A 14,096-nucleotide genomic window follows, 5' to 3' on the forward strand; every position below is an offset into this window, starting at 1 on the left:
AGACAAATTAATTACCCAACTATGTGCTTATCTGACCCAGGCCAAGATGACTTGCCAAATTCATTAGTCCATGAACTTAAACTCATTGTTTGAAACAATTTCAGTAGTTTCTGTTGACAAAAAAGGTCACCATACATAGACTGACTGTATTATAATATCAAATTACACCACTTTTATTAGGACTTGAAACAGCCGCATTGCACTAAACTGTGTGTGTGTGTGTGTGTGTGTGTGTTGGGGGTAGGAGGGTGTGCACAGGCTAGTACAGTTCATAAAGGATAATTTGCTTCTTTAAAGTGGCTGACCGGTCTTTACAGTAACATGTGATACTCATGCTGCCAGTAAAAGACAACAACAACAAAAAACTCTTTGGCCTCTACTTGACATGTGTTCAATCACAGTGTTGATGCAATGATCCATCTCAAAGTGCTTTTGAAGTAAAGATTTTACAAAAAGATCAAGTAACTTACTCATTATAAAGTCCATTTACATTTTTTTTTCTTCATAAAATGTACAATATAAAAAAATATAGCTAACAGTTTGCCAAACAATGAAAAAGCATGAAATGGCATGAAATCCAGCCTCAGGATGGCGCTGTTACTTGTGTCCTCTAGTTAGTGAACCAAGACCAGATGCACTGAGTGGGGGCCTGTGGTATCCTTTTGGGCAGTGGTGTAGAACAAAGTCATAGTTTGCAGATGTGCACATGGCATAGAAGACATTGGCTTTGTCTGGGATGAGAAGCTCTGTGAACAGTGAAAAGATTATTGAGAAATTAGATGGACACTGTTGTTCTTTGACAAACTTTCAGTTTGAATTGTAATATAATGCAGGCCAAGTCCTACAATGTGTTTGAATATGCACTCTTTTAGAGCTACACAGAAAAGTACTGTACTGGTCCAGTCAACAAAAGTGAATTTTATTTAAAAATAGCCTAGTCAATGGAAAGTTTACCTCTGCCTTCTGAAAGAACCTGACACAGGGTGAAATCGTGGCTCCTCATGGTCTCAAGGTTGTGTTTTTCTAAGGCTCTTTGAATCACCTGCCTTGTCTTGTCCTGACTGGTGAGCTGGGAATAAATCATTGAACTCTTCATTTAGAGCATCATAACAATGTAAGTGAATAAGGGAGCACTTACTACCTCAAATTCTAAACAGCTATGAGACTTTTCATCCTTAATTGTATATTTACCAAGATAAATGATTACCAGTGGTGGACCATGGGTTTTATGGTTAGGCATGTTTTGTGGTAGTAAAAATCAAATCAGGGGTGTATGACCCCTGAGGATTTTTTTTTTTAAGTTATAGCCCAACATTTAAACACCCATTTTTCAAGCATTTTGAGACAAAAAGGATCAAGGATACACATGGTTTAAATAACATTGCTGTTGCTAGCTAGGTCGTTTCAAAGTAGCCCTTTACATAACTTCTAATGTTACCCTATTTTACTAAAGTAAGTAACAGGCCACATCCAAATCAATGGCAGTACAAGATGAGAAATCATATTATAAATGTTTTGATCAGACTCATAATAGACTAAGCATATGGCACATTTTTTATGGCATAGAAAGTCTTACCATAATACTTTTGTACATGTTGCCATTGCTGCTCTCGCCGCCTGCAATGCTGACGCGGATTATGCAGGAGTCGGCCACCTGCCGGTTGTACACGGGCAGCGATGTCATAGACACAGATCGTTTGTGTGTGGAGGATAAAGCACTTTTGGGTGGAGCTGGAGAGAATGGGATGGGAGGGAGACCGGAGAGGTCTGGCTGCGAGCTGGAGGTAGAGGAACCAGAGGCACTGCTAGTGTCCAAGGATGCAGTGGATGGGAAGGAGTCAGACATGTTTTGGCAGGACCTGGAGAGTGACTACAGGAGGTAAAGAGGGAAAGAGTAGTTTGTTAAGAGTGTATTTTGTGGAAATCAAGTGATAGCCTTTGATAAGAATCATTGGGGATCATTCTGGTTCTAGCTATTTGAATGTGGAATTTTAATAGAGAAGTGGAGGGAGTATACTACTAAATATCAGCAATATCTGATGTGATAATAATGTCTCTCATAGAGTACTTGCATAAGTCATTTTCAGACTGCACAGCACTTCAGTAAACACTGGATGTATTGCACTCAGAGAAGAATTTCAGTCATGTTGATGTTGAAAACTCAGTTTACCTACTGCACTTAGGGCCAGTCTTTCCTACAGGCAACATAGGCGGTTGCCTCGGGCACCCCTCAGGGGGGCGCCAAAAATGTCGCCCAGCAGTTTTAAAATAATGACACAAAATAAAAATGTTTTGTAATTCTGCTTTTTTGCTGGGCAGAGTTTTTCGCGACCCCTTCTTTATCTCCAACCAATTTTTTTTACATTAAAAAAAAAATCTAACATAAGGGAAAAATGAGCCAAAAATCGGAAGAGGAAGGGGTACGTACCTCATTGGTGTTGTCAGAATATGCTATCACATTGAGGGGTATGGTTTGGGTGTGTGTGTCCAAGCAACGTCAACAAAAGAAACTATGAAGAGGCAAGGAGCCAGGAGTGAAGCTTGCCTAGGGCGCCAAATGTGCTAGGGTCGACCCTGACGGCACTAATGTAGCCATGAGTGGATGTGCCAGGATGTGACTGTGCCATCTAAGTCTAAAGCTGGCACACCCGGCCAGGGGCATCGTGACAGGCCTGAGGCCAAAGCTCAAAGAGGGCCCCCGAGGAAAGCTGATTATGTTAGTCCACAGCAGTGACAATTATGTGAGAACCCCCTTTAAATCTATTTTGTGTAGGTGACTGCAATGACAGAAACCCCCGTCCAGAAGTGTCCAGAAACCCCTGAAGGCATTAGCCTGCCGAAGCTTTGTTATTAGGCTACAGCACTGCTAAAGAGGGAAACGAAACAACCTGTCATATTATTCAAAATGAAAGCACAGGCACTTGGATTGGATGAAGAAAAACAAAACAGTGGTTAGTGAGAATCTGTTGTGTTGTGGTGCAGTGGTTAGCAGTGGTGCCTGGCTTCCTTGGGCAATAGACCTGGGTTCGATTCCTAGTTAAAGCATGTTGCCTTTGTATAAGTGCTTCATGCCGTGACAGGACAGTTTTTTCAGAGTCCATGCATCGAAGAAACGACAACAGCTGTCAGAAAAGAACCGTCTAGGTTTGTGGCCTTGTATAATGGTTGCCTTCTTATGGTTGTATGGTTACCCTTGCTAATTAGACAATCTAACGTGATGTAGTTTCATGTTCAGTGCTGCAGATGTTCAGTAAGTAGACCAATGCAGTCGCCACAACTCCAGGTTTGATACTGATATTATGCAACAGTTGTGCTATAATGTTATCGAGCAAATCACTGGAGCATTAAATGAAGAAATAATGTTTAAATTAGATCTTAAAATGAGTGTCAAAAACTGTTATGGTGGATCTAGTGATCACTTTTTGCTTCTTTTCTTACCAATTTTATACCCCACAGGCCCCACACTACTGATCTACTGGTGCAGCACAGCAAGGACAGAGGTTCCAACAGATTGGTAAACTAGTTGAGGCTTGGGCAGAGCACTATGAGAAGTAAATATAAGTGACCCAACACGTCTCTTGGCTGTGTGTATTGCCCTGTGGGGATGAAAGTCTGGGAATGACCTGGATGTTTGCCTTGCAATGAATACCAATTGAGGAAATGATGCTGGTTCACTAGTTTGAAACATACGCCAGGGTGGGGGGTGCGACGAGTATACGGTAAATCAGCTGTACCTCTAGTTGAAGTGGAGAGGAGTTTGAGAGGTCTTCCATTTCGGAGCCACTGGAACCAGAGGAGGAGACACTGATCTGGTCTGCGTACATCTTTTTGGATCCATCACTCATCAGAAGGCTGAAAAAAACCCCGCCCCAGAAAAAAATATTTTAGTGAACCCTTAAATAAATGCTTCTTTGCTCAGAACTTCAATGTGAGAGGCTTACAGCTGCCCTTAATTGAACTTTTCCAGCGGTGAAGCACAGCAATTTCTAGTTATTTTGAGGAAAAAGGCCCAAACACTTACGAAGACAGTTTCTTGGTGAGGGTCCGGTGACTCCAGGAACTGGAGGTTGGGGTACAAGTATCCACAGGAGGCTCCAACTGACGGGAAAGCTCATAGCTGATCAGACAGAAACATACATGTAAATTACTAATAATATAAGGGTTGATACAAATCAGCAAGGGATCGTCTTTTTTTATGTATACAATGCGTTCACATTAACTTTTTCACTTGACTGCAGCTTGTAATCATAGTTACCTAAGTGATGACAACTGATAATTGACCTAACTGTTTCTTTGACGGACACCCACCTTTCCTGGTCTGCGAGTAGCCTCTGGTCCTGGAGCCAGGCAGCAATTTGGGGGTGATGAGGCAAACTGTATCGAGAGCAGGAAGCCTGCATTTGGCGGATCTGAGAGAGAATCTCGTATTCCTGTAGAGATGGAGTGTGACAAGCACAGTGAGTGATATGGACAGCTACCTATATCAGTTACATGAGATATACAAAATATATGTTAACAAATATTTATTTATTGGTATTTATTTGTTTCATTCTTAAATGTCATGATCTAAATGGAGTAAACTCATGCACTGGTGGAAAGAAAGCAGGAGCTCACCCGTCTCCTCTTCTCAAAGTTTATAAGGCCGCCCTGATGACAGACAAAATAGAGAAAGACAATACAAGTCAGAAGATGAAACCTCCTTGAGGTAGCTATGGACCATGTTTTATAAATGCCTTTAATGTTTTCATGTGTGTTCATCACAATTTAATAATGAAGTACAAAGGAAGTCTATATAATATTAGTGCTGTAAGATTATACATTTGAATAACTGCCAATTTAAACAGCCTTCTTCACACTCAAATTACATTCATATAATTTGCTGCTTCTTGCATTTAAAAAAATGTGATACTTGTAGATTAACCCAGACTGTACAGTTTGAGCACTATACACTATGATGCCATTCTTGTCAGCTATAACACAGGGGCCTCACCTCCAAAGTGTCTGTCAAGGCAGTGTCTAGCATCGTGAGAACAGTTAGATACGTGCCAAGGTATGGAACAACTCCATTAGTGACACTCTATAAAAAGACAAGGAATAACTGTGTCAATTTCAAGGCAAAAGCTTGTAATCAACAAGATTTCAACAAGACGTTGCATTGACATTTATAGACTAAAGATAATGTATAGGGAGATATTGGACACAGTCATGTCTCCTCAGGTAACAATCAAAACAGAAATCTGCCTTTTCTCAGCTGAGATGGAAGATTCTACATGTGATTTTCCAGAAGATAAAACGATCTAAACTAACATCTACAGAATGAACAAACTACAGCCCTCATGTTCCCTTTCCGTACTCCCCAAGTCAGCATTTTCAATGCCAGTTTAGGTTTCCTTTTTCCTCTATTTAAAGTACTTTCTAAAGAAACAGGAAGTAATACCAAAAGTTGAGCATGTGATAAACACTATTAAACAAGGAATTTCTTACCATTTGTCTTGAGATGGTGCATCTTTTCAACATCTTGGGAGAAATGTTCTCCATAGCTTGTTGACTTCCATCCTAATCCAAAACAAGCACGACAGATCATATAACACTTACATACAAAGGTTGTATTCTCTCTCCTGTTATGTAGCTGCTCTGCAGTGGGATATTATGTGATTCACGTGTGGGATGTTTTCTGAGGCTTTCCTATCGGACTTTAGGTTTTCTGTTGTTAAATACTTTTTCAAAAAAGTAGTCTGATCTTCAGTCTCACATGAAGATGTCCTTAGTAACAAAAATGCATTCAGGGATCCTCTCCTCTTGATATTTTAAAAGCAGTGAGAACAATGGTACTTTCATCTAAGGGAACAGGGCTAAAGTTTTGAGCTAAATTAGCGCTCGTATTCAAAGTACTGTTTACACAGACAAAATAAGTCCTTGGGACAAGGAGCACCTGAAACTCATTCTCTCATCATGTGGGTTATAGTTGCTGTGTATCCTGGTTAACAGAAACGCCTCCATGTGGGACAAAAACAGATATCCATTTTAACCTACTCAACCCCCACCACCAAGCCCCCAGAATTCAACTACAAACCTTAAAACACACCTGCCTATTTATTTATGTATATTTCAGATATTCCAGAAGGACTGAATTAGACTCCGTGGTGCCAAGTTAGAATAACAGAAATGCTACTTTGCAATGCAGTAACCAACTTTTCTGATCAGTTTAAGTTGTGTGCTTAAGACTCAGGCAAAGACAAGGCCAAAGCCCAGGTTAATGAACACACAACTGTGAAGCATTTCACAAAACATTAACATGAGAAGAATGGAGACATGAGGTAAACACACCCTATAAGCTACATGCATTATGTAACGGCAATATGCTATACTAGGTGTCATGTTAACAGGACTTTAAGAGACTTTTTTTGTGGACAAGACTCTTGCTCATTCTAATTCAGCTTTTTCTGCCTTTGGCTCTCTGTCTGTCTGTCTGTCTGTCTGTCTGTCTGTCTGTCTGTCTGTCTGTCTGTCTGTCTGTCTGTCTGTCTGTCTGTCTGTCTGTCTGTCTGTCTGTCTGTCTGTCTGTCTGTCTGTCTGTCTGTCTGTCTGTCTGTCTGTCTGTCTGTCTGTCTGTCTGTCTGTCTGTCTGTCTGTCTGTCTGTCTGTCTGTCTGTCTGTCTGTCTGTCTGTCTGTCTGTCTGTCTGTCTGTCTGTCTGTCTGCATGTCCAGTGGGCCTTTCCCTCACCTCTGTGAAGATCTCCCTGCTGGTCAACACACAGTTCTCATCTGGTAGCGTCTCACACAGGCTCTCAAACATGGCCACGTTCTCCCTGTAGTGACAGAGGAGAGAAAAACATTGCTGTCAACATGAAGGGACAATGAGTCATAGGCTCATTATCTCACACAGGTATGGCCACATGGCCTTATGGAAATACGAAAGCACGAAAGTGGGATTGTAAATATATACAGACATACACAAGGGAGGAGGGAGGAGTGCATTTCTCATGTCGGACTTTACATGGATACTTGACAGTGTACAGTGGCACAAGATATGGAATAATTGAAGGACGATTAAGTTTCCCTAAACATTAATGCCACGCTCACCTGCTAACAGCAGACCAGGTCTTTCTTAGTCTGTAGATGGGATTTGACTGTAGGGCTGACAGAATTGCTTTTAAAGAGGAGAAATTCTTCAGCTGCTTACACTCCTGTAACAAGACAAGCAGACCCCAGATGAACTTCTATCACATTTACAGTCATGACACGAAAAAGCTCGACATTGAATGTAGACAGAAACTGCCATCCAGAAATGAGATATGCTGGGGTGCGAGTGACCTCACCTGTGCCACCTTCATCCATTTCTCTATAACCTTTGCCCTCTGGACATGGGGTTGACTGGGGCATCTTGTGGAGGCCGGGCTCGGGCTGGAGCTGGCTGCTTGGCAGAGGATGGAGGAGATGACCTGGTTGGTGACGGCATTGAACTGAGCAATGGTGGCACGGATGGTGGGTGAGAGGTTCTCTTTGTCACGCTGAGACCAGACACAGCCCAAACACTGGAATGGATGCACCTTAACAAACAGCTCCTAACAGGCAAATGAGGCAGATTAGAGGGATGCTGCTTTGGAAACTGCCCCACCCAGAGCCATAGCTCCTAGAGTCCTCACTGTGGGTCAAAGGAGAAAAAAATAAAACAGTCTCTGTGGTGACATGGTATTAAACACTCACAGAGTCTAGCCTGGCCAGTTGCTCAGCGATGCCCAACACAGAGAACTCCATAAAGTTTTGATGAGCCAATGGTCTGTCTGGTTCTAGTTCATCTTCATCCACATCTGGCTCCTCAACTAGACCAGCTTGCCCATTGTTTAGGTTTACTGTGGGCAAAACAAATAAACACAAGAAGGACTAATACAACTGTCATTTGTCAAAAACGATGAAGGCACATTTCAAATATATACTTTTCAAGCAGATTTGTGATCAAGTTATTGAATCTTGACTGTAGAACTGCTTGAACCATATAAGAGTTTTTTTCTGGTAGAATGAAATGTAAAAGGCGAGTTTCACAGTACCTCGACTCTGGAAACTCTTAAGCAGCGCTTCAGAACGCTGAGCTAAAGAGCACAGGGAGGCGTGCTGCCTCAGGTGCAGAGAGAGGAAGCGGAGAGACGGGTGCTGGGGAGGGTCCCAAAGGTCATCACTGTACTCTTCCAACCATGTCTGCACTAAGGCCTCCAGAGGACTGCTGGTAAATATATTCAGCATGTAGACAACTAGTAGCCACCACTATTGCATAAAGGAATGTCTTCCAAATACATTGTGCTCTAGAGTCAGCAGGTCACAAATTAGAGGATTGACTGAGTGGGTCTTACCTCTTCTGACACCGCATGAGGTCAGCTTCGGAGCTGAGGCTGTCTCTGTTGGGCAGAGCAAAAATAGTCTATAATGTGAGGGTAGAGACCAAAACACCATTGTTGTGGGTGGATTCTCCTGTGTTGTGCAAGACTTTGCACAACCTGTAATAGCTGCCCTAGTAGAATGCTTATTATCTCTCACAGCAAGGATGCTGATCTTGTGCCTTGTAAGTTAGGACATAAACAGGTAGATCCTATGTGTCAGAACACCAGCTAGTCTAAAAAGTGCAGATTTTAAAGAAGTAATGACTAAACGCTTTGAAGGCAAAATGCTTTCATCTCTGCCACTACAGATAGGTGAGATCACAGACTGTTGACACAGATTTAGGGTGCTAGACTTTTGTGCTAGACTAGCGAGCATCAAACATGGTCAGAAGCTGACCTATTCTTTAGCCAGCTTACCTACTGATGAGCAGCTCAACGAGTGTGCTGGTGCTGGTGAAGGTACGGTAGGTGGACAGAAAGATACGGCTGTAGTCCTGCTCCTGTGAGCACGGGTCTAGAAGCTGGGACACCAGCCGGTCCAAAGTGGCCGCCTTCAGCCTGCGCACCTTACACGTCCGGTACTGGACAAAGCTATTGGAGGACACTGCCGTGCTGGTGTCTGCTGCAGGCTGAACCGGCTCCCTGCGCAGGGTGATCCCATAGATAGCACCATCCTCAAACTCCTCACCCCACTCCTGAACAGGGTCCTGCAGAAGAGGCCCAAAGAGGGGAGAACAAACACAATGTCACTGTTAATGCAGGCTGCAGAGAAGCCATACTAAAGAGCTAACGGGGGGAAAAGGGTCTGATGAAGTTCAACACGAGGGTAACACCAGATTATTTAGATCTTTTCAGATCTTTGACCTTGCTACCATCACTCCCTGATGTTTTTGAAATAACACTGAGACTGAGGAGGGGTTAAAAGTAGCACTGAGTTGGCTCACAACAAATATGCTGGAAGGTTTATCTTCTACACCCAAGGGTGTAAGGTGTCTCGACCTCATCCCAGGCAGACATGACAAGGCAATACAGGCCCTGGAGGCTGGCTGTTCAATGTAGCATGCATGGTAAGCAGAAGCTTTCAAGCATCAGCAAAACCACTGTCTAGTTGGTGCAAACCTGTCATTATCATTCATGAGGTGATATAACTCAGACAGCCATTTAAAGCACCCCATTGAGTGGACATGCCCAGTGTTTATCCGTCATAAAGCTTGGACACGCTCATGAGATGATGGGCTAGCAAAAGAGTATGGTTGGTCATCTAGAAATAACGAAATAAAAAAACAGAAAGGTTCAGTGTGTGTGTAAAATTAAGATGTGAAATACATGGATTGTGCAGGCTTGCACTAACATCCTCTATATTGTCAGACAGTCTGTCATTTGTTGGATTTTTCTTATTACTGCTTTCACTGCTGCTTCTTCCCCCTCATTTTATATGTACTGCTATTGCTAACAGGCTCATTCCAACTACTCGACCTTGTAAGGAAAATGAAGCCTTATTAAAGAAGAGAGACACTTGATGATGCTCCTCGGGCACACGTGCGGCGCACCGACACAAAAGGACAGATGATCCTACTTATAAAAAGAAAAGCATAATGAAGAACAGCTGCTTGGGAAATTGGGACTAATCAACCTTTAACAAAGCCTGTGAGTGGGTGCTATGACGTAACCCAATTCCTAGCATCAGCATAAATCTGCACTTCAATACTAGGGCCCTCTTCATCTACCATCCCTTCATTCTCTATTCACCCTATTAAAATACAGTTTCACATTGTCTCTCATGTCATCTTACTATCGTCCTTCTTTTCCTTCTCTAAACGGCAGAGCCAAGTTTCTCTTTACTCCTTCTGTTTGCGGTCCTTGACTTCCTTCCAGCTCTCTTTAAAAACTGAACTGTCAGGTTTCTAACAGATGAATTGATACAAGCATTGGAAGACCAGATCACGTCACAAGCTTCTAGTTTCTGTTAAGCAAATCCTGGCCCTGAGTTACAAGCAGCAGACAAAGGCTCCTATCAGTTTTCATATCACTGCGATTTCACATGACAAGAGTGCCAACCAAGGTAGGAGACTGTACATCATGTCCTCGATGCACAATAGAGAGACACTGATCTAATGATTAAGACACCAGCAGCAAAACACATGTCATTGGTTCGGGATGAAATTAAAGAGTCAAGTTAATAATTGAAAAAAGTGAGTTTATAAGAGCCCAGAGCAGAAGCTGTGCTAAAATGTCTCGCTGGAACTCTCTGATACAACTTTCTACAAGAACAGACTGGTCGATTGCCCTCTTTCCTCTCAGAGGCAGAAGAAGGCACATGACCATAATGAAGCTATTAAAGTTAGGTCTGAACTGACCCCTGTTTTCTGGTGCGTCATTACGCTATTATGTCACATTTGATGGCACCATGGCTGTCCCTGATACCAAAAGCTATTCTCTCCACTCCATAACAATCCTGTGGTGTAGGCCCTACCTCTACATGCGGTCACTGAAAAAGTTTGGCGTGCAAAAATGATTGTAATTGTATAATTTGCATCTATACAGAGTGAGCAATGGACATTCAAAGGACACCCATCTAAACACCTAAAAGATTACAGGTGATAGACATAAGCATCATTCCTACAACAAGTTAACCCTAAAAAACTGTCAAGTCAAGTCAAGTGTTTTTACAAAATTCCCAACTTAGCAAAGACAGTGCTGTCCAAAAATCTCACACCACACGCTGTCAAACAGACTGAGGGCTGTAGACCTTCATAGACACCCTTCCCTCCAACTCGACTCACATTACTGACTTATGACTAACAGGTGTTTAAGTGGAACGATGGTCTCCCTTCTAACTGTGTCTGAACTTGATACACGCCACTTTTTCAAGAGCATGAAGTGCACAGAGCTGGTTTGTCAACGAAATGCAGAAAAAAAACATGCACAAACTTAACGACAGTTTTACTTACTCGTTGACAGCATACATTTAATGAAAATCGCCTTTTCCAGGCTAGACATGCGACTATGGAAATCATCGAGAACATGATATGCTATAATATGTCAAATTACCATAGTCAGTTGCCATTTTCCCATCTTCCGCTGCTCTTCGATGGATCTTTCAAGGAGTAATCTCGTCCATTTCAGCGTAGTATTAAAAATATAAGTAGGCTAACCCGCTTCAGAGAGTAACGCCAACGCTTTAAGGCTGCATGTTTATATCTCATCAACTTGTTAGTCACTTGATATAAAATTGCATCTATTTAAAATAACACTTCATTATAAAATAAAAAAAATCGTACAAAATTGGTCACATCTTTTAAGCATATATCGCCGATACCGATTTTACGCTTTAAAACGCGTTTCTTCACAAGTTATTACAGGATAATGTTGAACGCGATCCGAGTCAGAGCTGTTCCTTTACCCAGGGCAGAGCAGATCCTCCTTCACTGAGCAACTTCACCTGTGAATGCACGCTGTCTGTCAGGTGGGTGGTGTCTACAGGGGAAGAGAAGTCCCTATTTGAGAGCTCACATGAGGGCGTGTGGACTGCTGTCAAACCCGCAGGGACACCATACGGGCTCACTACTGGCTTAGGCCTGTGCAAAGCCCGCTCTCTGGGTGCTAGTCAGCTCAGTTTGTATGCGTATCAATACCTGGTCACATAACGTCACGAAGTTGTCCTTGATTTTTTGCTCAAGATGAAATGGAATCAGAAGTCTTCCTTCTGGGAATAGCCACACATCCGCACTTAATTTCCAAACTCTTAGTGCAGGATATGCAACCGGGAAAACAAATAAACTAGGTCAAACAAGATTTTGTTGTCTGAGCCCTGAGCAGTTTTGTCTGCTTATATTTGGCAGATCATCTGAATATAGCTTAGCATTCTTACACTATTTTGTAAGCTGAGTAAGGACTGGTCACAGAGAAAGTGGCACAAACTGAGCATCCCAAGTCCAAGGTAAACGTTATTTATAACCAACCCATCTTTAGTGTGCGCAACCATTCTTCTTATTGGAGAATAAAACCAATTTCCATGGCCACAGAGATGTATTAATTTGATTTACCACAAAACACATGTGGGTAGTTGCAGGTTTTACAAGTGTATGTTAAGCAAAAGTGATGCTCATATAGCTGTGTGTTTCTTGGCTAAAGGCAAAACAATTAATTTGAAAGCTTTGAAATAATTGTGTGTGTGAAATTGTTGTGTATTTAACTATTGGAGTTTAAATGCACTGAAGTCACATGTCCATGCCTCCCTGAACAGGACATTGGATCAAGACACAATTGTCATTCCAGTCTGAATGTATAAGGCAAGGCAAGTTTATTTGTATAGCACATATAGCATATATTTCATAGAGGCAATTGAATGTGCTTTACATAAATAAAAGCAAAAGTAACAGCCAAATGAAACAAATAGACATAGTGCAAATCAATAAAGAGAAGAAAAAGAGAGGGAGAGAGCAATAAGTCATATCATTTAATTTAAAGTAAAGTGCAGTAAGTAAAGAGTGCAAGTTTTAGAGCTGTATCCATAAATTAGAAATGTTTTTTTAACCTGGATTTTAGAAATTGCTACATTTTAGGCACAGGCTAAATTCTTCTGGCAGTTTGTTCCAGTTGCATGTGGCACAGCCAACTGCTGCTGCTTCACCATGTTTGGTTAGGACTCTGGGCTCTAATTGACTGAGTCCATGGATCTTCATAGATGGACCTACTTGGTTTATATTTTTAAAACATATCAGAGATGGATTCTTGGTCCAAATGTATTGTGTTACTAAATAGATGCCAATGTAAAAATTTTAGAACTGGAGAAATGTGCTCTGTTCTTGGTTCTGGATAAAACTCGAGCAGCAGCATTTTGAATGAGATGCAGCTGTTTAATGATCTTTTGGGAAGTCCAGTTAAGAAACCATTACCATTACATGAATGAGCTTCTCTTGTTTTTTTGGGACACAAAATGCTTGATTTTGATCCATGTTATTAGCTATGTGGATGCTCCTCCTCCTTTCTTGCCAGTTCGGCACATATTCAAAAAACTGAGATTTACTGGTTACACTTCTCATTGTTCCTATTACTCCACAAAACTAGCTCTAAATATCTAGCCAACTAATATTTTGTAGTTAATTACATTAATATCCTACAATTTAGATTGTCTGTGTCTTACTGACACCTGAATTCCATTTGGGTATAGAGGGTTTAATCAGGGGTATCAGTAAGTCAAATTCTGATGGTGATAGCAGACGGTGTGATTGAAGTCTAACAGAGGCCTTACAGTTTTTGTCTAAAACTAGCGTTCTAACTAGCTTACAGCCAAAAGACTTGCTTCACAAACAAAAACAACACAACCAGCACTTCAGGATGTATTTAGTGACATCATGCTATTCCCACCTGGAGCACACAGCTATAGCACATAGCTTGTGGAGACGACAGGTGTGGTTATTTCTCTCTTACATGGCCATCAAAATGAATCTAAGGTTATAAAAACTAGCCTGTTTTTTTTTTTTTTTTTTTTTTTATGATTACTTCAAAAGATAAAATTTTCCCTTCTTATGAAACTGTTACATGACAGATATTACATTTACCCGGACCACGGACATCACATTCACCGTGAGGAAATGTTAACCTCTAAGATTTCTATTTTTCTCCCATAGCAAAGATTTTGTCATTGGGTTTCACACCTTCAATGTTGCTTTAAGTATTACAGTAAGGTAAAGCTGAATTTTCTGCTTTCATTTTAC

The 14,096-nt window shown here is 41.6% G+C and overlaps 1 protein-coding gene across 2 annotated transcripts; it reads right to left on the reverse strand.

Moving 5' to 3' along the window:
- Window positions 1-145: 145 nt before the first annotated feature.
- LOC308378898 (ral guanine nucleotide dissociation stimulator-like 1) lies at window positions 146-11,828 on the reverse strand. 2 transcript variants are annotated; one of them, XM_080855915.1, is made up of 17 exons: window positions 11,428-11,828; window positions 8,794-9,083; window positions 8,350-8,394; window positions 8,050-8,219; window positions 7,709-7,854; window positions 7,321-7,566; window positions 7,085-7,188; window positions 6,726-6,810; window positions 5,485-5,556; window positions 4,991-5,077; window positions 4,615-4,647; window positions 4,309-4,430; window positions 4,022-4,117; window positions 3,735-3,852; window positions 1,577-1,870; window positions 955-1,069; window positions 146-746 (listed from the first exon to the last, which is right to left on the reverse strand). In XM_080855915.1, the coding sequence occupies exons 1-17, from the start codon at window positions 11,449-11,451 to the stop codon at window positions 598-600; spliced, it is 2,196 nt and encodes a 731-aa protein (XP_080712041.1). In that variant the 5' UTR covers window positions 11,452-11,828; the 3' UTR covers window positions 146-597. The 2 variants fall into 2 exon arrangements, with proteins under 2 accessions (XP_080712041.1, XP_080712040.1); XM_080855914.1 differs by having other exon boundaries at window positions 8,050-8,222.
- Between the last annotated feature and the right edge of the window lie 2,268 nt (window positions 11,829-14,096).

The sequence above is a fragment of the Sprattus sprattus genome, assembly GCF_963457725.1.
Source record: "Sprattus sprattus genome assembly, chromosome: 18".
Classification (NCBI taxonomy): domain Eukaryota; kingdom Metazoa; phylum Chordata; class Actinopteri; order Clupeiformes; family Clupeidae; genus Sprattus; species Sprattus sprattus.